Raw genomic sequence first — 25,826 nt, forward strand, 5'->3', positions numbered from 1 at the left:
CTCCTGCAGCGTTCGTGCTGTGACACTCGCTCAGCGGCTAAATCACATTATATTGAACACACACCTTCAGCTTTTAGTGTGTATTCTCTCTAACTGAACTGATTTTATGAAGATGAAAGCGATGGGAAAGTGTTTCAGTAGCGGTGGCTTTGGGATGGGCCTCGTAGGGCAGCGAAGCATTCTGGGAATTGTAGTCTTTCATCTCCATGAGACAAAAATAAATGTTCTGTCTTTTCTCAGTCTAGAAAGCACCAAATTCAAAAATAATTTCACATTTCTACTACATTAATGACCCAGTTTAAATACAGATTCATCTTCCCAGCGCTAAAGTACCATTTTTAATATAACGCGGACGACACATTACTCAAGGCCCGGACACTGAAAGATGGATGTGTTCTGCCAGCTGCCTGAAAACAATGATTCAGTGAGGCTCACTCGGGTTGATTACTCTGAGTGGATGGAAAAAGTGAGGTGGTAAATGAAATGACTTGGCTATTTCTTTTTTCGGTGCGCAGGAAATTCCACCGCTGGGAGCCGGTGATTGCCTGGGTTGGAAAACGCTGACATGATGGCCAGCTGTTCATTACAGAGCGGCGCAGCTAATTAGCGAGGTGATGAGGTAACGCCGCTGACTTCATGATCACACTTCCTGTTTGGAGAGAAAGCGCAACAGGAGCTGCAGAGAACACCTGAAAACAAAATAAATGAGGCCGGGCCAAAATAAATATCCTGTGAGCACAGACGCTCTTCTGTTGATGAGAAGGAAGAGCCTGAGTTTGCAGCTCTCACGGCTGTTGTTCATGCCCTCCAGTTAAAGCTACTGTAGATCTAATGACTTCCAAAAAACAAAAGAGACTGTGTTAACAACTGGCTTAAAATGACATCAATTTCATTTTTGGGTGAACTAAACCTTTAAAGGACTTGACAGACCAGCTGTGCTTTTGATCCAATTCTAAAGGGCTTCATTTGCTCTCATACACATTTTGAGTAATCATTCCAGACATTTACATTTTCATCCTCATGTCTATACATCAGTTTAAAGTCCAAGACCACTACTGTATTTGCCAATAAAACATAAAAATGCTTTGTGAATGTTACGACCCGCTCGTTACACGTCGCAACGTAAAAAGGGGAAACTGGACAACGATGTCTAGTATATGAAAGCTAGTTTATTAAAGTTAAAAAAACAGAAGTCTAGGGATAGCAAAGAAACAAACTTATAACAAAATATATATACACTCACCTAAAGGATTATTAGGATATAACCAAACAGTTAACTGGAGCCATTGACTTCCATAGTAGGAAGAAAAAAAATACCATGGAAGTCAATGGCTCCAGTTAACTGTTTGGTTACTGACATTCTTCAAAATATCTTCTCTTGTGTTCAGCTGAAGAAAGAAACTCATACAGGTTTCAAACAACTTGAGGGTGAGTAAAGGAGGACAGAATTTTCATTTTAAAGTGAACTATCCCTTTAATGCTATTATTTAATCAACCAATCACATGGCAGTTGCTTCAATGCATTTAGGGGTGTGGTCCTGGTCAAGACAATCTCCTGAACTCCAAACTGAATGTCAGAATAGGAAAGAAAGGTGATTTAAGCCATTTTGAGCGTGGCATGGTTGTTGGTGCCAGACGAGCCGGTCTGAGTATTTCACAATCTGCTCAGTTACTGGGATTTTCACACACAATCATTACTAGGGTTTACAAAGAATGGTGTGAAAAGGGAAGAGCATCCAGTATGCGGCAGCATAATATATTATGAAGGTTGAAAAGTTAGTTAGTGCTGCTTTAAGTACTTCTGAAAACAAATACTTCTGTACTTTTACTTAAGTAAAATTCTGTTTTTACAACTTTCACTTGTAAATTTATATTTGACCAGTAGTACATTTACTTTTACTCAAGTAATGAAATTTTGTACTTTGTCCACCTCTGGAATGCTACATTAAACAATTCGGTAAGGGAAAAAAAAAAAAATGTACACCATGGTGGATTCCAAAAAGATCAAGGGTTTTGGACATTCCAGTTCAGCGCATTGCAAAGTTTCGGCCAGTAGTGAGCACTCATACAACATAAGCAATGACACATCCGAGTGAACGAGACGGAGAGAAGTTAGCGAGTGAAGGGCATAATAAAAACCAACAGGAACGCAGCCTCAACGATCTCGTACTATTAATGACAGCACGCTCTTCTCAGTCGCTCAAGCAACGGACCCAACCTGGAAAAACGATGGATTTTTGCAGATAACCGACTGTTCCACCAATCAGCAATCGCTGCTGATTAATCGGCAAAACAGATTAATCGGTCGACCTTTATCTAAAATGCTGCAGAAAACGAGAATGCAGCAAATATGATTATTTGTATCTGTAATACATGACTCTGACCGTTTAACTAGACCAGGGCCGTTTCTCATATGTATGAGTGACTATAACAACTCTTCCTCTTCTCAACATGTTCCTGGGGGCAGGGTTATGGAAATATTCTTTACAACTGTTTTAATTATCCTTGTTTTTAATCTTATAGTCTTATATATGGTATTCTTATTTCTCATGCATGTTACCACTATTCTAATTCATTTCTATGTAAAGCACTTTGAATTGCCATTAGGTATGAAATGTGCTATACAAATAAACTTGCCTTGCCTAAATGTTAGGGTTATGATGTCACTAACTCGTCGTAGTTCCTACCAGCCGTTTGTTGTAGTCCTTAAAAAGAGATTTATGTAGAAGAAAATATCTCCCTTTGCTTTGAGCGTCGTAACTTTGCACACTAAATACTAACTAAAGTACAAAAAAAAAGTCAAATCATAATCAACTACTCCTTTCAAATGGCATTAAATGAAAACTAGTGAATCCAGAGAAAGTGTAATCTCACCTCAGGAGGGATGGGCTCCAGACCGGCGCAGTTCTCATTGCATTTGTCGTAGACGAGTCGGAGCTTGCGGAAAAGCACGGAGAGCATCCGCAGGTGCTCCTGCAGTTTTCCCAGCCGGTCCTGATGAGTGTTGGGATGATAGGTGACTCCGTTCGGGAGCTGAGCGAGGAGACGAGAGATTTAGACAGGTTGAGAGAGGCTCAGTTTTCATCTGTGGATGGATGGATGGATGGACTCACCTGCATGTTCCTCAGCAGCTGGAAGATCTCCATGGTTCGTAAGACGATGTCCTGCACCGTCTCCTGTCCGATTCGACATAATGAGGCTGTGTTCACATCCCGAGCCGCCTGAGCCTGTTGTCCGGGAAACGGGGCCAGAGGAGGGGTTGTCATGGAGACAGGGGGATGCAGGCACTGATGGATGGATGGATGGGTGGCTATTCAGTGGCACTCAGCTGCATGTCTGTTATGAGACATTTACATTACATTTACATTTATGCATTTAGCAAACGCTTTTATCCAAAGCGACTTACAACTCAGGAGTACAGGAAGCGATCTGTCAAGAAGAGGCAAAGAAATACAAAAAGTGCCCTAAATACCAAGATTTGTATACTACTCAGAGTAGCAAAAACCAGAAAAAGGGAAGAAAAAAGAATAGTGTAGGAAGAGTTTAGAGGTTTTATTTATTTTTATGATAAGATTAAGTGCTCATGGAAGAGATGATTTTTACCTGTCTTTTGAATGAAGCGAGTGATTCTGTCGCGCGGGACACCAACCAGGAACAGTGAATGAAAAAGTTCTGGAGAGTTCATGCGACAATATTAAAATAAGAATATTGAACCCTAACACCCACTATGTATCACATTTTTAAGCATTGTCTAATAAAACCATTGGTGTAGATATAAAACAATACACTTACACTGCAAAAAATGCATATCTTACTTAGTATTTTTATCTTATTCCTAGTCAAAAATGTAAAAAACAATCTTACATTAAGAAACATTTACTACAAAATTAAAAACGATTGTCTTGTTTTGAGGGAAAATAACTCGAAATTAAGAGAGTTTTTGGCCAAAATAATCTAAATAATTTGCTAGTGGGGTAAGAAAAATAATCCTGTTTTAAGATAATTTTGCTTACCCCACTGGCAGATTATTTTGCTTATTTTAAGCAAAAACTCTCTTAATTTCGAGTTATTTTCCCCAAAACAAGACAATTACTTTTGCTTGTCTAGTAAATACTTCTTGTTTTAAGAATGTTTAGATGTTTGGACTAGAAACAAGACAAAAATACTAAGTAAGAAAAGCATTTTTTAGCAGTGTAAAACGCAGGCATGCACAATAACACATTATTTAGGATTGAAGAAAACATTATTTAGCTTTACATTGCGCTACTATAATCAAATCCTGGACGTCTAACAGAACTGACACATCAGATATGTGACATAAACACAGAAAACCTCATTCGTCTGAACATACGGAACATTAACAGCGTTTAAATACCTTTTCCACTAGTGTTGTTGACAAGACGTCATTTTTTTTACCGTGCTGTGATCTCGTGTGACTCAGTCAGCCATCGCGAGATTTCACGAGAAGTCACTGTGTGTGCTCAGAGTTCGCGTTAACTGAAGGTGAGGCACGCCATCTAGTGTTCAATTAAAATGCATATACGCTATTTATTTCTGAGATCACTTTCTGGACAGTCCTGTAAGGAGATAATAATCAAACAAGAGACATTTCATAGGTCTACAGTAACTGTTGCATTTGTATAATTCTATCAGTGCATTATATATTAGCGTATACATGACTATGCATTATATATTTATATAAAGTCGGTTAGCACTTTCCATGAAGCCTATAATGCATCGTAAGGGAATTAATAATGCATTATAATACATGCATAATGCCCTATAAACAACCTTATAATATGATGTATCTTCTGATAAATAATCACAATGGTTACAATACTTTGCAAACGCGCCTTATAACACCAGATGAAGTCTGCATTTATAATGCATCATAAAATAATTTTAATGCATTATAATGCATGCCTTATAAAAAACCTTATAATATGTTGTATCATGAGATAAATAGCCATAACCACATGAGGCATTATGCATGCATTATAATCAACAATGCATTAAAGAATACCCTTATGATGCATAATAAATGCAGGCTTCATCTGGTGTTGTAATGCATTGTACTCTTAAAAGTTATAACCACAAATAGGTAAGTATTATGATATATTGTAAATGTTGTGATGATTATAATCAGATGACAACACATTACAAAAGGCATTATGTGTGTATTATAATGCTCAAGTTATTATAATGTATTGTAACTCCGTGATTATTATTATCAGATGATACAAGATTATACGTTTTTATAAGGCATTATGTGTGCGGGAATTATTAATGCATTATAATATATGCATAATTCCTTCTAAAAACATTATAAATGCATGCTTCATCTGGTGTTATGCATTGTACTCTTACATGCTTTATCCACAAATAGGTAAACGCATTAAGAATACTCTTAAAGTGCATTATAAATGCAGAACGTGTTACCAAAATTGGATCTCAGATCAGCGAGTCGTGACAAAAACAAAGACAGACATTCAGACTAACTCAACTGAAAAAGAATCAGACTCTGTGATCATTGACTTCACTTGAGTTCAGTCTGTTTTGTAGACCTGCTCCGCCTAATAATCCCATATTTCCTGTTTCAATATCAAAGAAGATGATTGCCTATAATTCCAGGTTATTTGAGGCTCTCTTCTCGAGGGACTCCCGCTTCAAACAGGCTCTTCTCTATATTCTGATTATTAGCTTATCTTGATGTTCTGTCCTCATCCAGTGGACTGTAAGAGGATTAGGATGAGCTGGAGGAACAAACAGATACTGTTTTTCACTTAAAACAGAATGAAAACAAGAGAGAGAGACAGGGATTCTCGTTTGATGATCGTTCCTTTGAATAAAACAATGGAATTAAGATTATTATTAAAAGAACTAATAAAGAAAAAGAGCTCTAAAGCATGCATGAATCTTAGTTAACGTTCATTTCAACAATTACAAATGCATTGTTTATGAACTACACATTTTATTCCTATTAACAAAGATGTAAGAACGCATGAAAAGTCCTCTGAGGGTAAACAAACAATGTCTAAGATCAACAATAAGACGAACACACATCTGTGGTCTGTGGTGTTATCCCTTTAATTATGGGATTGTTCAAAGAGTACAGTACATTACAGCATCACAGTCCTGTTTACAGATGAGGAGGATAAAACTAATAATGTGCCTATTGAAAATGATTTTCATGGCAGGGTACAACAGGGCTAAAGGTGCACCTTTAAAAAAATGTGCAGAATATATTGCAGGGGAAAATATATATGTTTGTATTGAAGATAAAAAAAAACGTAACAAAAAAGAACAATCAACTTGGATGATTAAGTAATTTCTAATCAAATGACATTAAACTGACTTACATTAGTTCAATCTTGTATAACTAATTTAAAAAAGTTGCAAGTTGCTTAACTTATTTTGAGTTAAAGCAAATGTAAAAACATATGTAGTCATAATTATATGCTTATTGAGCAGTATTCATACAAATACTTTAGCTAAAATAAGATTTTTGATCATTTCTAAGTTAATATTTGTAATATCACTTTGGCAAAGTTTGTACTATTTTCTGTTTATTTTGATAAATAAAAGAATTACATTTTGTTCAATAAATATACAGCTCATATAAAAAAACATAACATTTACCATAAAATTACCATAAAAACATAAAATTAAAAATTAAAATACATAAACAAAATGAATTTAAAAATATTCTGAAAGGATTGAAGGAGATACCATAATAATTTAATGTAGATTTACCGTACAGTACACTCTAAAAAATGTTGGGTTGTTTCAACCCAATGTTGGGTCAAATATGGACTAACCCAGCAATTGGGCTGTTTTAATCCTGCGGTTGGGTTAAAGATTTGCTTAAGACAACCTAATCGCTGGGTTAAAACAACCCAATCACTGGGTTAGTCCATATTTGACCCAACATTGGGTTGTTTTTTTACCCAGAATCTTTCTACCCAGAGTGTAGTAACAATAAATTATATTTTATTATAAGTCGGGATGCATAGATACGTACAATACCAATAATTATTTATTTGAAAGCAGATAACCGATATATTAACTTTCTGAGAGCCTGATTAAAAAACAAAAGTCTCAGCATTAAAAGCCATGAGCCAAACACACAATAATAATGTTCTCATTATAATTTCAATATGACAGAAATGTTGCACTGAACTGTATTTTCCTCATTTCAAGTAAATCCAATCATATTTTAAGTAATTCATAACCATGACGCATCTGAAGTGTCTCAGCTGAAGGAAATAATACATTACACTGCTTTAATATATATCGGACAAATGTTCTTACTGGGACGATAACACCTGATACGGATATACTGTGCATCCCTAATTATATGATATGAATAAAATATCATATTTTTAAATATAATGGTTTTATTATATTATAATATATCTGATTCTCTCTAAGATGGACACTTAATATATGATATTAACCATCTGAATCTAAGCATGTAAACGAATGGAAAAGTCAGCAGCTGTTGACCATCATGTTAACTATTTAATTTTTTCACCGAATACCATACTTTTACATATTCTTCCGTTATTGAAAATAGTAGATTTAGTTTGAGCAAAACTGAAAATCAATAAGAAGACATTTGTCTCAAAATATAGTTTAAATATACACATTTTCTAATTCAAATCTAAAACATTTTTTAAAAACATCACATATTAGCGCAGCATCAATCCGCGATTGCGTCACGGATCAGACAAATTTCCACTTATATCTTTAAAAACGGATGTTTTGGAAAACACTGCAGAAAGTTTTTGTGCCATCTAGTGGTTTAGAGGAAAATAAACTCAAAGGAGCCTTTTATCCCGTTGTACCCTACCTTCTTACCTGCATGGCTCAATGGGTTACCTTTGGTACACACACTATATATTCAAAAGTATTGGGACGCCCCTCCAAATCACTGAATTCAGGTGGTCCAGTCACTTCTATGCATGGCCACAGGTGTATAAATCAAGCACTCGGCCTGCAGACGCATTAGTGAAAGAATGGGTGGCTCTCAGGAGCTCAGTGAACTCATTCCTGACATTTCCTCACTACTAAATATTCCACGCTCAACTGTTAGTGGGATTATAACAAAATGGAAGTGATTGGGAACAACAGCAACTCAGCCACAAACTGACAGGCCATGTAAAATCCCAGAGCGGGGTCAGCGCATGCTGAGGGTCACAGTGGGCAGATGTCACCAACTTTCAACAGCTCCAGACCTCCAGACTGCTGTGGCCTTCAGATGAGCTCAAGAACAGCGTAGAGAGCTTCATGGAATGGGTTTCCATGGCCGAGCAGCTCATCCAAGCCTTACATCACCAAGAGCAATGCAGAGCGTGGGATGCGGTGGAGTAAAGCAGCCGCCACTGGACTCTAGAGCAGTGAGACGTGTTCTCTGAGCGACCAATCACGCTTCAGTCTGACAATCCCATGGGCGAGTCTGGGTTTGGCGGTTGCCAGGAGAACGGGACTTGCCTGACTGCATTGTGCCACGTGTAAAGTTTGGTGGAGGGGGGATTATGGTGTGGGGTTGTTTTTCAGGGGTTGGGCTTGGCCCCTTAGTTCCAGTGAAAGGAACTCTTAATGCTTTAGCATACCAAGACATTTTGGACAATTTTATGCTCCCAACTTTGTGAGAATAGTTTAGGGATGGCCCCTTCCTGTCCCAGCATGACTGCGCTCCAGTGCACAAAGCGTCGGTCCATAAAGACATGGATGAGGAGTTTGGTGTGGAGGAACTGGACTGGCCTGCACAGAGTCCTGAGCTCAACCCGATAGAACAGCTTTGGGATGAATTAGAGCGGAGACTGAGAGCCAGGCCTTCTCGTCCAACATCAGTGCCTGACCTCACAAATGAGCTTCTAGAAGAATGGGCAAAAATCCCCATAAACACACTCCTAAACCTTGAGGAAAGCCTTCCCAGAAGAGCTGAAGCTGTTAGAGAGGGTGGGCCGACTCTATATTAAACCCTACGGATTAACAATGGGATGGCATTAAAGTTCATGTGCAGGAAGGCATCCTAAAACTTTTGTCAATATAGTGTCTCAAGTCAGTTTCCTGACAGAACAAATGTCTTTCTCCGCCATTGATTGATTTTCTGGCATTTTCACTGTTATACGGTTAGGCATCTTCTGAAAGTGTACAGAATCTCCAGCGATAGAGGACACAAGCGATAGAAGAAGCATTGCTGGCGCACATGAAGATCAAACATTCAACAGCATATAAATCAAAACGGCCTAATGTTACTGAATGAAATGTCAAACTCAAAAAGAGGTAAAGGACTGTGAAGCTTTGAGGAAGTTCATGGACTGGATCTAGTCCATTTATGTTTTGAAAGCGTCTCTTTCGTGGGTCTTTTCAGTTCATTTCACGGGGTCCTGACAGAGGCTGCAGTCCGGCCTTTGGTCCGCCTGTTGCTCCATCTGAATGGTTACCGAATGGAAACTGTATGCGTTGAAACAGGCCTGGGTCATTTCTCTCAACACCGCCTGTGGCTCTACGGTCTCATCTGAGGAGTTCAGAATGAGCAGACTGGTGAATATTTCAGAATCAAAGGCCACAAAGAAGCCATACAGTGTTTTGGCAAAATTACTTTTTTTGTTTGAGCTGCTGTAAAAAATGCTTTTCTTACTTAGTATTTTTGTCTTGTTTTAAGTCCAAATAACTAAAAATTCTTACATTAAGAAACATTTACTACACTGAAAAAAAGGTGTGTTGGATTTACATGATTTAATCATGTACATCGGTTCCACATGAATCAATTAAGTTAAACTAACATAATTTATTCACATATCTTCAACATCATGGAATGAAGTCATTTTTAAGTAACCCAATTGAGTAGTCTCAAAATGATTTTAATATGGCTTCCTAATTACAGTGGTGTGCAGAGGGGGGCTTGAGACCCTGCCTCTTTAAAGCTCCACTGTGTGATATTTTCCCCCATCTAGCGGTGTAAAGGTATATGACCATCCAGTGAATAATAGTTTCTGTTCCTCTCAATTTCGATTTCGTTTCAACTCCTACGGTGGCCGATTTAGTCATGGCGTCCAGTTCGACCTCTTCGGTGAGTGTTGCTTCAAGTGATGAGGTTACTTTTGAAAACTATTATAATTTGCAGTTATTTAATTTTCCAAATGATCTATGATCAAATTAATCTATGTAAAATGAATAATAGTTTTATGTTTTCGTTATTTTTTACCATTTCATTGCTAACATCAGCTCTCAGGTTCCCAGACGAATGCGAGCTAATCTTAGTAAAGGAACTTTTATCAGTGCTATCGTTATTCTGTATATTGTACGACATCACTAGCGTAAGGCAAACAAATTATAATGCAATTAAAATATTAATCTCATGTTATCCGTCATAGAACACTGATTTATGTTATAAGGTAAACAATACTTCTTCATCATTGACGCGAGGAAAACTATCCTAGACGTCGTTCTAGTGTTATGCACAGCACACCATGATATAATTAGCCAAGCAACAATAAAACTTCCAATATACACAAATAGGCTGAATTAATATTACCTGTCGAGAAGAAAGCAGGCAACGCCGGCGTTCTTTTTAAAATCGTTGCTCCTCATGAGCTCTTTTCATCTTGGAAAGGCCACTCCAATATTTACTTTTGTCTTGTTGATTTGCCCGTTGCGTTGCCGTCTTAATTCTCTTTTCCGCTTCCTTGGCGACTCTGATACATATCCCACAATATTACTAGGTCCCCGACCCGGGTCGAATTCGGTAATCAATGCCGGGACGTGGTTGCTTTCACACAGAAGGCGACCCGGCAATGCTCCGGGAATATTGCGGGTCCGACGTGCAGTGTGAAAGGGGCTTAAGAGTGATCCTCCATCATCATAGAGCAGCCTCAAGCAATCCTCCTCTTCACATTCGACACGGTGCCATCGAGTGTAAAAAGGTGAAAGGCGAAGCTTGAATTTACGGGTATGTCCCTCTTTAGCTACTGTACTTTCAAGATGGAGGGGCAACATGGCAGCCGGCATCCGAACACTCAACACGTATGTATTTTCAATGGGATATTATAAAATTACGAGAATGCATTATTACTTGAAAGAAGTAAATATACTTTAATGAGCACATATATTTTTGAAAGAACTAAGTGATTTTAGCTAAGAATAAACTAAAAAAGTTACACAGTGTAGCTTTAATCAAATCACAAGCTTATTTAGTTTTTGTATATTTTAGTGGTCACTTGACTAATTTATAAACTGTTCATTCACTTCATTCTGTTAGCCAGCATTAGCACATAATGAACATGTCAAGTGCGATGAATGAAATGCTCTCTAATGACATGTGCTGTCTAAGTCCACAGCCTGAGCAATCGCTCCACTCTTCTCCACTACGGTAACCCAGTGTAATTTAAATGGTTCTAATTATTCCAACATAATTAAACATTAAACACTATTAAACAATATAAAGTCTCCACCTTATCTAATTTTTCCCAAAAAACATAAAATAACACTTAAGTTCAACAGTTTTAAGTCCCAAGCAAAGCATGCTGGGAACTACAGTTTCAGCAAAAATCATGTTCGAGTACTTGATTGGTTCACATTAACCCCAAATAATGTAATCTAATAGATTGCACATTTAAGAGAATTACATTAATCGAAAGCAAAGAAATCATGTTTAGAAGAGAAACACAATTTTGTTGCGTAGATCGTAAATGATAAGATTAAGTAAATCGGACAATGTGTGTTTTCCTTTTTTTTCAGTGTAGACAAGCAAAAGTATTTGCCTTGTTTTGTGAAAAATAACTCAAAATTAAGAGAGTTTTATATTAAAATAAGCAAAATAATCTGCCAATGGGAATAATATATAATATAATATATAATAAGAAAAATAATCTTGTTTTCTGTTTGAATTAAGATTATTTTGCTTACTCCACTGGCAAATTATTTTGCTTATTTTAAGATAAAACTCTCTTAATTTTGAGTTATTTTTCCCAAAACAAAACAAAAACTTTTGCTTGTCTAGTAAACACTTCTTGTTTAAACAATTTTTAGATGTTTGGACTAGAAACAAGACAAAAATACTAAGTAAGAAAAGCATTTTTGCAGTGTACTGAGTTGAACCTCACCCCCATATATATTAGAAATGAAACCACATATAGTACATTTAAGATTCAGTTAAAGAAATTATTCATTAATAATCAGAGCTGTCAACATTCACCAATACTAGACCTGTTTTCGCTGCCTCCTGCTTGCTTCGTGTCAATGTGGTCATGTATTTGTCTGATGTGTTTTATCTTAACTCAGTACTTTTTAAAATGGTATTGTAGTTGTTATATTGTTATGTAAAATGTAACTTTTTACTCTCTTTTAGGATGACATCTGTCTAGGGACTGCAGGTGAAAAATAGCCTTTTGGCTAACTCTGGCATATTGACAGAAATGTTTATTAATATGCACTGTCCCTGTAAATAAATAAATAGATTAAAAGCGTTACCTATAGCCACGTGAGCGGAGAGCACAGCCTGGTTCATTGTCAGAGCCCAGATGTGAAGGTTATGCACAGTTTTGACACCCTTTATTCGGAGCATTTTCTCCCTCACCTCGTTATAGTTCACACCGGCCGGCGTACCTGTGGAGGAGAAACACAGGCTGAGGAGATCTAATTAACATCTCAGAGTTACAGGAGGTGTTTTTAATGAGAAGAGCACATGAAAAATTAAATGACCTTTCACACACTGCCTAGTGGTCATTAAAACAGCTACTATTTATTTATAGAGACTATATTTAAGATTTACCTTCAATTAATCTACCAGTCAAAAAAATTAATCTACCTGTCAGTTGGACAGATCATCATTCTTTATTCCTAGTTAAAAATAAAAAAACGTTGCCATTAAGTTGTGAGATTGAAGTCTCTGAAAAATCTGCTCAATCGGTTTGCTCATAAAAACTGAACCATTCGGGAACGAACAGTGATGGTCATTGTGAGTGAGTCATTAAATCATTCCTCAGTCAATTTGCTCAAAACACTGACTCATTCAGGAACAAAACACCACCATTTTATCATACATTTCTATGAGAAGGCACAACAGATTCTCTTTTAGCTTTGTTTGCAACTATTTTCATTGGTCCAACAAAAATAGACAAAGGAACTTATAATATAATGTCTTAAATGTAAGTTACTCTTGCTGTTCATTGACCTGTTTTTTGAATGAATTCGCAAAGACCGAAAGAGATTTTACCTTCCATTAAGACGATAATAATGTCCCTCAGGATGGTGAACGTGGTTCCCAGGACAAACAGAGAAAACAGGAAGGTGCAGATGGGATCTGCAATCTTATATTCAGGCTGTAAAAAGAAAATAATTAAATTCATTATAGGGGTTTAACGATTTATCGTGGTATAAAAATCTGCCGATTTGTATCGTTAATGGAAATGATATGGTTCACGATATAAAGTTGTTTTATCCAAGGCTCAATTTGCTGTAGTAAGACTATTTATAAGGTATAATTTACCCAAAACACAAATGTATAAATGTTTCTCTTTCATCGTGTACTCTCACCACGCTTTTCTTTTAACTTCCAAACACAAATGAAGATCTTCTTTATGAAACCTGAGGGATTTCTGTCCCAGTCCATTATTCCTCTCAAACTTAAAAGATACAAAAAAGGCAATAAAGGCATCGTAAAAATATCTAATCCAATTCCAAGTCTTCTGAAGAGACGCGAACGATGGCTTATGATGAACAGATTTACAGCGACGCTCATACTGTGGTAAACACGGACGTTCAGGGGATTGCGTTACGAGAGCGAGTAAATGCAGAATTAAAGTTCTTGGATGAGCTAAACATTTACAGTTTAAGAGCGGTCATATTGACGAGCTTTCTTGAAATTAGAGCTGTGACGGATTGCACACACACTCCTCAAAGTCAAAGTGCAAACATCATTTAAATCATTAGATCACATTTAGTTTTAGTAGTATGATTGTTCAAAGCATTTCCGATTGTTTTTTTCTTATATGTATAGTGCATTAATAGCGGGAGAGGCTGGAGAGCACTGAGCAATGCATAAGAGGGAAAACGTTTTCAGTGACATTATTACATTAAACAACTACTGGTATATATAATGTTGAATTAAATGTATAATTATGTAATGGGGGAATATTTTGTGGGTTATAATAATACACAAATAATAAAAATATTATTTTAATAATAATAAGTGGAGATTTGTGGGATGCACATCCAGGGCACGAAGCTCCCGTTCCACCACATCCCAAAGATGCTCTATTGGGTTGAGATCTGGTGACTGTGGCGGCCATTTTAGTACAGTCAACTCATTGTCATGTTCAAGAAACCAATTTGAAATGATTAGAGCTTTGTGAGATGGTGCATTATCCTGCTGGAAGTAGCCATTAGAGGATGGGGACATGGTGGTCATAAAGGGATGGACATGGTCAGAAACAATGCTCAGGTAGGCCGTGGCATTTAAACGATGCCCAATTGGCACTAAGGGGCCTAAAGTGTGCCAAGAAAACATCCCCCACACCATTACACCACCACCACCAGCCTGCACAGTGGTAAAAAGGCATGATGGATCCATGTTCTCATTCTGTTTACGCCAAATTCTGACTCTACCATCTGAATGTCTCAACAGAAATCGAGACTCATCAGACCAGGCAACATTTCTCCAGTCTTCAACTGTCCAATTTTGGTGAGCTTGTGCAAATTGTCGCCTCCTATTTGTAGTGGAGATGAGTGGTACCCGGTGGGGTCTTCTGCTGGTGTAGCCCATCCGCCTCAAGGTTGTGTGTGTTGTGGCTTCACAAATGCTTTGCTGCATACCTCGGTTGTAACGAGTGGTTATTTCAGTCAAAGTTGCTCTTCTATCAGCTTGAATCAGTCGGCCCATTCTCCTCTGACCTCGAGCATCAACAAGGCATTTTCTCCCACAGGACTGCCGCATACTGGATGCTCTTCCCTTTTCACATCATTCTTCGTAAACCCTAGAAATGGTTGTGCGTGAAAATCCCAGTAACTGAGCAGATTGTGAAATACTCAGACCGGCCCGTCTGGCACCAACAACCATGCCACACTCAAAACGGCTTAAATCACCTTTCTTTCCCATTCTGACATTCAGTTTGGAGTTCAGGAGATTGTCTTGACCAGGACCACACCCCTAAATGCATTGAAGCAACAGCCACGTGATTGGTTGATTAGATAATTGCACTAATGAGAAATTGAACAGGTGTTCCTAATAATCCTTCAGGTGAGTGTATATCGAATCGTGACACGAGTGTATCATTACACCCCTAGTTCATTAGCATCATCCTGTTTTGACCGTTCAGTAAACACTCAGAAATAACGTTTTCATGGCATTTTCATTGCAACGTTGTCATTGCAACTTAATGGCAGGGTTCCTAGACCATATTTCTGTCACCTGGGTCATCGGTTAGGACTCATCAAATCTAAGAATGTAAAGTAAAAATGGTTACCTTGAAAAAGATGATGAGTGCACTGACCAACACACTGACACTCTGCAAAAGGTCTCCGATCACATGGACGAACGCCGCCCTTACGCTGGCATTAGCTTGCTGTCTTTTTCCAGATCCTTGCTCCTCTACGTCACAATGGTTGGCGTTAGAATGGCCGTGTCCATTTTCCTTCTTATGCTCGTGACTGTGGCCATGACCGCTCAGACCGCCGTGACTATGGCCATGACCCGACTGATGCAGAGTGAGTGCCATTCTACACACACAACAACAGATAGAAACACGTTACACTGCAAACAAACTTAGTATTTTTTCTTACTTAGTATTTTTGTCTTGTTTCTAGTCAGAATTTACACACAAAAAATCCTACATTAAGAAACATTTACTAGACAAGTAAAAACTATTGTCTTGTTTTTTGTTGTTGTCTTTTTTGGGAAAAAATAACTAAAAATTAAGAGAGTTTTTGCTTAAAATAAGCTAAATAATCTGCCAATGGGGTGAGAAAATTTATCTTAAAGCTCCACTGTGTGATATTTTCCCCCATCTAGCGGTGTAAAGGTATATGACCATCCAGGGAATATTAGTTTCTGTTCCTCTTAATTCCGATTTCGTTTTAACTCCTACGGTGGCCGATTTAGTCCAAGATTAATATGGCTTCCAGTTCGACCTCGTTCATGACTGCCATTGAGTGTTAAAACGCGAAAGGCGAAGCTTGAATTTACGGGTATGTCCCTCTTTGGCTAAAGTACTTTCAAGATGGAGGAGCAACATGGCGACGGCATTCGAACCCCTCACCCGTATGGTTTTTCAATGGCATATTATAAACTTAAGAGAATACTTTATTACTTGAAAGAAGTAAATATTCATTAATGAGCACATATATTTTTGAAAGAACTAAGTGTTTTTAGCTAAGAATAAACTAAAAAAGTTACACAGTGTAGCTTTAAAACAACATTTGTATGTAAATACAACGCAATTGATAAATCAAATTTTTTTTTAGTGGATGTAGCCTGCAACAAGAGCCTTGTTTAAAAAAAATGTATTGTAAAACATAAATAAAAGTTAAGAAGTGAATATTTTATATTTTATTTGTTTTATGAAATGCTTTCAGGTCCATATTTTTAGATCGTTTCAACACATTTAAAACCATTTTGCAGATTTGTCAGAAAAATTCAGCGCAGAAATCACAAAACAATTCCACAGAATCCGTGTGTCCTGTATTAGCTATTAGATTAGGGCTGTAAATGAGGTTTTATTCTCACATAATGTTGGCCAGCACAGCACAGCCAGAGGTGATGAGCATCACGGTGCCTTCAATAGTAAAGTCATCATCAATGAGCCTCTCCACGGCCAGATACACCAGAACGCCCGTCACCAGCCAGATAGTGAAGATAGACAGCAGAGCGCCCAGGATTTCTGAAAACACAATGATAAAATTACACTGGTTCTTTTAGTGTATACACCAATCAGAAATAACATTATGACCAACTTCCTAAATTGTGTTGGCCCCCTTTTGCTGACCCGTCTCTGATGGACTCCACTAGACCCCTGAAGGTGTGCTGTGGTCTCTGGCACCAATATGTTAGCAGCAGATCCTTTAAGTCCTGTAAGTTGCGAGGTGAGGCCTTCATGGATCGGACTTGTTTGTTCGGCTCATCCCACAGATGCTCGATTAGATTGAGATCTGGGGAATCTGGAGGCCGAGTCAACGCCTCAAACTCGTGCTCCTCAAACCATTCCTGAAGCATTTGTGCTTTGTGTCAGGAGAATTATCCTGCTGGAAGAGCCACAGCCACCAGAATACCGTTTCCATCAAAGGCTGAACATGGTCTCAGCAATGCTTAGGTAGGTGGAGCGTGTCAAAGTAACATCCACATGGATGGAGGACCCAAGGTTTCCCAGCAGAACATTGGCCAAAGCATCACACTGCCTCCGCCGGCTCGCCTTCTTCCCATAGTGCATCCTGGGGCCGTGTGTTCCCCAGGTAAGCCACACACACACACACACACCCGGCCATCCACGTGATGTAAAAGAACACGTGATTCCTCAGACCAGGCCACCTTCTTCCATTGCTCCGTGGTCCAGTTCTGATGCTCACGTGCCACTGTTGGTGCTTTCGCGGCGGGGTCAGGGGTCAGAGGTCACCCTGACTGGTCCATACGCCTCAAACTGAGCTGCTCTGTGTATTCTGACAGCTTTCTATCAGAACCAGCATTAACTTCTGGAGCAGTTTGAGCTCCAGTAGCTCGTCTGTTTGATCGGACCCCACGGGCCAGCCTTCGCTCCCCACGGTCATCAATGAGCCTTGGCCGCCCATGACCCTGTGGCCGGTTCTCCACTGGTCCTTCCTTGGAGCACTTTTGATAGATACTGACCACTGCAGACCGGGAACAGCCCACAAGAGCTGCAGTTTTGGAGATGCTCTGACCCAGTCGTCTAGCCGTCACAATCTGGCCCTTGTCAAACTCGCTCAAATCCTTACGCTTGCCCATTTCTCCTGCTTCTAACACATCAACTCTGAGGACTAAATGTTCACTTGCTGCCTAATATATCCCACCCACTAACAGGAGCCGTGATGAAGAGATCATCAGTGTTATTCACTTCACCTGTCATAATGTTATGCCTGATTGGTGTATATAGTGCATTATTTCCCACATGGCACAATTTTCTGTCGTATAATTCCAGTTGTTTACCTGCTCGATGCCAGCCGTAGCTGAGAGTGCGTGTAGCAGGTCTAGATGAGAGCCACAGTGAGCACAGGCTGATGATAAAGCTGGTGAGATCCACAAGCAGATGGGCGGCATCTGTCATCACCGCCAGACTTCCAGCAAAATAACCACCTATACACAGAGCAGACCGATATTCACCAGAAATCCTTTGTGTGTGCAAAAACATGCAGCCAATCAACAGGAAGGGTCACACACCTAATATCTCGCCCACCATAAAGACCAGACATACGACTGAAACTATGTACAGACGTTTCTTGGCAAGCTTTTGCTCCCGTTCTCGGTCCTCCAGGGCACGGCTGTTATCGTGGCAGTGTTTCCCGTCCTTCATCTCACCTGAGGACAAACTGGGAGGAATGTAAGAATCATTAACATAACATAACCACAATGTTATTCCTGTTAGGCAGGAATCCTTCAAACATGCTTGTGTTTTATATTACGGTACTATTTCGATTAAATTTAAAATATGTGTGATTAAGTTGTGATTAATCGCGAGTTAACTCATGACGATCATGCGATTAAATATTGTATTAGATTGACAGCCCTAGTGTGTGTGTGTGTGTGTATATATATATATATATATATATATATATATATATATATATATACACACACACATGCATACATACATAAACACACACTAGGGCTGTCAATATATATATATATATATATATATATAGACAGCCAGCCCTAGTGTGTGTACATGTATGTACATTGAATGGTTTATTATATATATATATATATATATATATATATATATATATATATATATATATATATATATATATATATATACATATATATATATATATATATATATATATATATATATATATATATATATATATATATATATATATATATATATACAGTCCCTGACAAAAGTCTTGTCGCTTATCTATTTTCTAGAAATACCTGATATTAACCTGACTTTTAATTAATTAATTGGTGTTAGAAATAGCTCATATGAAAAGCTAAAACCCTCCCAAATGATGTTTAATGCACTGAAATAAATAATTTTCAAAGAAAAAATATTTATCATTTAATCAAGACAGAAAGGTCAAATTTTGGCAAGACAAAAGTTTTGTCGCCTATACAGAAATTGAACAAATTTACTGCAAATACAAAATTATGTCAGCAAATTAAGTTGTGGTGCTGTGAGATCCAAATGTAATATCTTGTATGACTTCCATGAGCTTGAAGGACTGCATCCATGCGGTTTGGCAAGGATTCATACAATTTATTGATGAAGTCATCAGGAATAGCTAAGAAAGCAGTCTTGCATGCCTCCCAGAGTTCATCAATATTCTTTGGTTTCGTCTTCCATGCGTCCTCTTTCATCCTACCCCACATATGCTCAATGATGTTCATGTCTGGTGACTGGGCTGGCCAATCCTGGAGCATCTTGATCTTCTTCGCCTTGAGGAACTTTGATGTGGAGATGGAAGTATGCGATGGAGCACCGTCCTGCTGCAGAATTTGGCCTTTTTTATGGTTGGGAATATAAGAGGTAGCTAAGATTTCTTGGTATTTTAGACTATTGATATTGCCTTCCACCCTGCAGATCTCTCGCACACCCCCATACTGGATGTAACCCCAGACCATGATTTTCCCGCCACCAAACTTCACTTTTTTCTGGGTGAATCTCGGATCCATTCTGGCTCCAGTAGGTCTCCTGCAATATTTGCAGCGACTGAGGTGTAATTCAACAGAAGATTCATCTGAAAAATCCACCTTCTGCCACTTTTCCAGCGTCCATCCTTTTAGCAGGCTGTGGGCCTTGGCAAATGCCACACGGTTTTTCAATTGTCTTTTGTTTAGTGCTGGCTTCTGGGCACTGATTCCACCATGGAGGCCATTTTGAGACGGAATCCGACAAACTGTTCTGGTTGACACAGGGACTTCAGGTGAACAGGTCTCGTGGAGCTCTGCTGCAGTGGAAAATGGGCTGGCCTTGGATTTTCGAGCCAACAAACGGTCCTCTCGAGCAGTTGTCTTGCGGGGTCTGCCTGACCTGGGCTTGTCAAAAACGTCTCCAGTCTCTTCAAATCTTTTTTTTATCCTCTGTACTTGACACTGAGACACATTGAAGGTGTCTGCCACATCAGCAGTGGATCTGGTCTTCAGCCTCTTGATAATCAAAACTTTAGTCTTAGGGTGAATCTTAGGCATGTTTGCAGAGGTCTAGTTGCAGTTGATGTGAAGGTCTAGTGTACTGGGGTTCTTTTTATACACACTTGAGACCTAATTGATCCATTATTAGTCACAGGTGAAGCTCATATGACAAGGTGACAACACTTATGTCTTTGCAAAAATTGACTCAATGGGCTTTACCAAGCTGTGAATATTAGAATACTTTTTGAAAGTTTAGTTTTTCACTGAAACATTATCACAAAAGCTGGTGGGATTAAAATGAGCCATTTCTTGTAAAAATATCTTGATTAGAAATATATTTCAGCGGCACTTTAGGTCAATTTGTACACAAGCGACAAGACTTTTGTCAGGGACTGTATATATATTTATATATATATATATATATATATATATATATATATATATATATATATATACATAACCATTCAATCATTTATTTTTTATTATAATCGTTTATTTACTTCACTTTTTCTCTACACTTCAAAGAAATTTTAAGCAATAAATTAAGCAAATGCATTAATTTAATTTTATTATTTATTTTTGTACATTTTAAATGTTTATTTAACATTTAATCCCAAGATTGTTTGTTGTAATTTTATTAATTTATTTACATTTTTTCATGGTAGCCTATAGACTTTTCCACGTATCCCCAGTCACTTATTGAGCACGGCGATGAGAATGGTGTGAATAAATCTAACATATATGGGGAATGAGCTGAAGTCCCCAAAGGTCGGCGTGTTCCTTCAAAATTTTAGGCGTTTTTTTTTCCTGGAGTGGGAAGGTTTTGGTGAGCTCTATGGGCTGGAAATCGTCAAACCAATCTGGCAACACCAGTCTATTTCTAGCCTCTCCGAAAATGCCAACCCCTTTAAAGCTTGCAAAGAGTTACTGACTGAAAAATCCAAAATGATTCAGTTTGAAAAGAGCGAACGAATCAGACCGAAAATCAGATTCCGAGTTTTGCAATTAGATCGACCCACCCGAATGAGTCTGGTGTTCATTTCTCATTCTCACCCAGATTAGGGCGCAGTGCAAAGTTTGCACACCACTGAGTGAGACCTTGTGCATAACATTCACGAGAAGAGGAAAAAGAAATCAACATTTATTACTGTGCCATAAAATCCGGTTAAATAAAACTCCATTAAGAGAACTTGGGGAAAGTGTCCCAGACAGTCACATATAGCCATAAACAAAGCAATCCGCTTACCTTTCTGTCGTGATGGTGTACATTTTTGCCCCGTTTTCCGTGACCAAATGGATCTTTTCCGGATCTTTTTTGACCATGTTTCGAGTTTTCCTTCACTTTTGGTGGGATCGCTCCGGATTGATTTGTAAACTCCTCTTTCCTCCGAAGTTTAAAGTGGTCAAATGAAGATGAGGAACAGTCAAACTCGTGCTGTCAGCATCCTGAGGTGAAGTGTGCTGCTGTTATTAGAGGCTCAGTGCAAAAGCGCAGTTATTTGAAGCCTTGTGACTGCGAACCGTGTGCAGATTCTGATCAAACAACAAAAACTCCATCATTTACATGCATTAAGAGATGCATATTTACAGTAGACTAGTTAATTCACTGACATATTACCGCTAACTGCTGCTCAGTAATTCCTACCCAGATGTGATTATGCAAAGAGTGCATATTTCACATATACCACACTTTTAACCATGCATCTAATATTTGGTGCTCAGTGTAAAAGCGGATTTATCTGAAACCTTGTGACTGCGAACCGTGTGCAGACGGTCAGGCTGCTTGCAACTCCAGACTGAGATGATTGACACTCAAATAGACAAAGAAAACTGACCTTTAGCTCAGATAATCAGCAGATCCTTGAAGAGATCTAAGTTGATTAGTAGCTAATTTGATCACTTTAATGACACACTGTATTTTCCCACAATAACCAATCTGGACGCTAATGGAAATGTCCTCATATTATTGACATCATATGACTAAACGTGGGCCATACTTCACACACACGCGCGCACACACACACGCGCGCACACACACACACGATTGTTTTTGTGACACATGGGGACATTCCACACGCTTATCTCTTTATTCTTTTTTATAATTGTTTTAGTTTACCTTTGTTCTCATCTTTGGTTATTGTTTATTTTATATGTTCTTTTGAGTTAAATATGATGAGTGAAAGCTGGGTTTGATGGAAATAGTAAGTTTGACAATAAGGTTTGAGTATGTGTAAATCAGTTTAAATACTTAGTTAATTAGTTTTTATATTATATTATAGGCTGTTATAACTATATTATATTGTAAGCCTAATAAAGAATTGATCTAACAATGGATTATTTAGGGATCCTTGCCATTAAAAAAAAAGAAAGAAAGAAAATAAAAAGAAACCCTGATATAGAATATATTAGAAATTCATAGGCATACGTGGTTTATTGCTGCCTGTCGCCAATAGAAACAAACAAAATAACAAAAAAAAATGCTACATTTTTATATATATATATTATTAATTATTATGAAATATTTGTTTTGGGGGAGATTTGTAATAGTTTTTCTTGGTAAAGACGATTTGTACAGTTAACAGCATTGTGGGAAAAAAAATCTCAGTCAAATTTAAATGTGCTTAGTTTGACTTCTTAATTAACAGCTTTTTTAAAAGATATATTTAATATATCAGTTACATCAAGGGTTAAATAAAATAGAAATGGCACATTAAAGTTAAAAGTTATAACTGCATGATGAAACCAATCTTTGTGTGTGTGTGTGTGTGTGTGTGTGTGTGTGTGTGTGTGTGTGTGTGTGTGTGTGTGTGTGTGTGTGTGTGTGTGTGTGTGTTGTACAGGTCTGGTATAAAGAATGTTTTTGCTGAGGTGACCAAAATGTCCCCCCAATAGAGAACATTTTTGCTCAGCGACAAAACAAAATTTTGAGGGATTTTTTTTTGCTATTATATAGCATATTTTTAATATTTTGTTATTATAAAGTTAGGTTTTTAATTTAGGTTTTTACATTTGGTTGTATTTTTGCTACTTTGTATAGCATTACTGCAAAAAACAGACACCTCAAACAATAAAAAAACACAGAATTGGATGTATTATGTATAAATGCAAAAAAATTACTTGTTGAATTTACTTAAAAAGTATGTGGTAAGTGGTTGCAACTTTTACAAATAACAATTTAGTCAAATGAACAAAAGAAATTCAAGTAAAACACAATTTCTTTGAGTAAATACAAACCATTTGAATTAGTCTCTGTTACATAATATTTATATGTGCCGTTTACTTAATTATGTTTATAAAAGTTTATTATGTACGGTGAACGCTGTTATCAATTTAATTTGCCTTTAAAAAATTTAAATAACAACAAGCATATTTAAAAAAGAAAAAATGCCAAATGAACTCATTGGACACGGACTCACACACACACACACACACACACACACACACACACACACACACACACACACACACACACACACACACTCACACTCACACTCTCTCACACACACACACACACACACACACACACACACACACACACACACACACACACACACACACACTCACACTCACACTCACACTCACACTCTCTCACACACACACACACACACACACACACACACACACACACACACACACACACACACACACACACACACACACACACTCACACTCACACTCACACTCTCTCACACACACACACACACACACACACACACACACACACACACACACACACACACACACACACACACACACACACACACACACACACACACACTCTTCTGCATAACGATAACCACAAAATGACAGAAACTCCTCAATGTCCAACATAACTGAACATTAAACACAAACATAAACTATAACATCTTTCCCTTTACTGAAAAACAGAAAATATCACTTTAATCCGTACATTTCTCTCCTAGCGCAGCTCCTTGCAAAGCATGCTGGGAACTACAGATCCACTGCCCAGTTAGTGACGTCAGCACAAATATTTCATGTCGTTTTAACGCAAAGTAAACTTCAGTTTTAAATATATTAGGCTGATTGAACACATTTCAACACAACTTAATTTAATTAGGTAAACATCATTTAAATGTGTCTTATCTATGAAGGGCCTGAATCATTTTTTTGAGTGACCGTACTCCAATCAATTAAGATCCTAAATGAAGGTCCAGGTCTATTTCTATGTTCTGTCAGTAACCAGCGTTCAATTTGAAATCATTACAACTGTATTTGAAATAATGTAAAATTCGTTAAGAACAAGACCTGACTTGTTGAGTGGTGTAGTCGGACACACACACACACACACACACACACACACACACACACACACGTCGTAAACTTACTTTTTGCCCAGGGCTGTTTGCGTATACCGACTTCTAAAGATCAATATTTGAGCTTATTTACGCATATTTGTTTAATTGCTTTGAAATACCATAAACTACTGTCATGTTAGCTTCCTCTTTAAGTGTGTATTCAATGCTGTTGTGTATTTTTTAATGCCGCATTTGATCAACAATAAAAAATAAAAATAAAAAAAGTTATTAAATTGATTTTTAATGGGGGTTCTGTTCGAATCTTGGAGACACTGAGTGTGACCCATTTTTAAATATACTTGTGTATGTGTGTGTTTAGATAGATAATGATTTTTTTTTTGTTACAAAATCTAATGCCACTGAGATGAAGGGAACAAGTGTTTTAACGAGGGAAACATTAAATATGATCTGAACTTTGAACTGAACCGAAGACACTTAAAGGGCTAGTTCACCCAAAAATGAAATGTCTGTCATTAACTCCTCTCCCTAATGTCGTTCCACACCCGTAAGACCTCCGTTCATCTTCACACACAGTTTAAGATATTTTATATTTAGTCCGAGAGCATATGCACACTATACTGTCCATGTCCAGAAAGGGAATAAAAACATCATCACAGTAGTCCATATGAGACATCAGTGGGTTAATTAGAGTCTCTTGAAGCATCCAAAATACATTTGGGTCCAAAAATAACAAAAACTACGACTTTATTCAGCATTGGCTTCTCTTCCGGGTTTGTGTAAAATCCTCAAATAAAGATTCAAACGGTTATGAATCAGCGAATTGATTCATAATTCAGATCGCGTGTCAAACTGCTGAAGTCACGTGACATCGGCGATCAGAATCACGAATCAATAGGGTCAGTCATTAACGTGTTAACTGTTATCCTCCTTTTTGAAAATATACATTAAATTAACTAACCAAACTTAAATGTTTGCAATTCAAAAATGCTTTGGAATATAGACATAAGTTTGGTCTCATTTTAAAGGAGACAGTCAGCAGAGTATTGTTACTTTTACTTTTATATAAATATTTTATAGAATACTTTTATATAAAATGTAAGTATAAAAAAGTTATAGAAGTATAAATTTACTGTAAATCAAATATACTGTACTAGATATTTAATATAAAATATATGTAAGGCTGGAAAAACCTTGTAGATGCCGAAATGTCTAATCGCTTTGAGAAAACAAAGGAAATT

At 37.7% G+C, this 25,826-nt stretch overlaps 2 protein-coding genes across 4 annotated transcripts in view; both read right to left on the reverse strand.

Annotated features, from left to right (window-relative positions):
- Window positions 1-4,460, reverse strand: part of med30 (mediator complex subunit 30) — a 198,683-nt gene extending 194,223 nt beyond the window's left edge. For both annotated transcript variants that reach the window (XM_067425091.1, XM_067425090.1), the window contains exons 1-4: window positions 4,376-4,460; window positions 3,604-3,672; window positions 3,114-3,336; window positions 2,875-3,033 (exon numbers count right to left, since the gene is read on the reverse strand). In XM_067425091.1, coding sequence (XP_067281192.1) covers window positions 2,875-3,033; window positions 3,114-3,266 — 312 coding nt within the window. In that variant the 5' untranslated portion in view covers window positions 3,267-3,336; window positions 3,604-3,672; window positions 4,376-4,460. The remainder of the gene's footprint in view (window positions 1-2,874; window positions 3,034-3,113; window positions 3,337-3,603; window positions 3,673-4,375) is intronic.
- Window positions 4,461-7,005: 2,545 nt separating this feature from the next.
- The window catches only part of slc30a8 (solute carrier family 30 member 8), a 52,885-nt gene continuing 34,064 nt past the window's right edge, over window positions 7,006-25,826 (reverse strand). Inside the window, exons 1-8 of one of the 2 annotated variants that reach the window (XM_067426409.1) lie at window positions 21,558-21,665; window positions 18,395-18,543; window positions 18,164-18,310; window positions 16,733-16,886; window positions 15,474-15,726; window positions 13,226-13,331; window positions 12,481-12,615; window positions 7,006-9,526 (exon numbers count right to left, since the gene is read on the reverse strand). In XM_067426409.1, coding sequence (XP_067282510.1) covers window positions 9,381-9,526; window positions 12,481-12,615; window positions 13,226-13,331; window positions 15,474-15,726; window positions 16,733-16,886; window positions 18,164-18,310; window positions 18,395-18,543; window positions 21,558-21,634 — 1,167 coding nt within the window. In that variant the 5' untranslated portion in view covers window positions 21,635-21,665 and the 3' untranslated portion in view covers window positions 7,006-9,380. Of the gene's footprint in view, window positions 9,527-12,480; window positions 12,616-13,225; window positions 13,332-15,473; window positions 15,727-16,732; window positions 16,887-18,163; window positions 18,311-18,394; window positions 18,545-21,557; window positions 21,666-25,826 lie in introns of those variants that run through there. The other variant, XM_067426410.1, reaches the window with a different exon arrangement.

This window comes from Pseudorasbora parva, chromosome 19 (assembly GCF_024679245.1).
Source record: "Pseudorasbora parva isolate DD20220531a chromosome 19, ASM2467924v1, whole genome shotgun sequence".
NCBI lineage: Eukaryota > Metazoa > Chordata > Actinopteri > Cypriniformes > Gobionidae > Pseudorasbora > Pseudorasbora parva.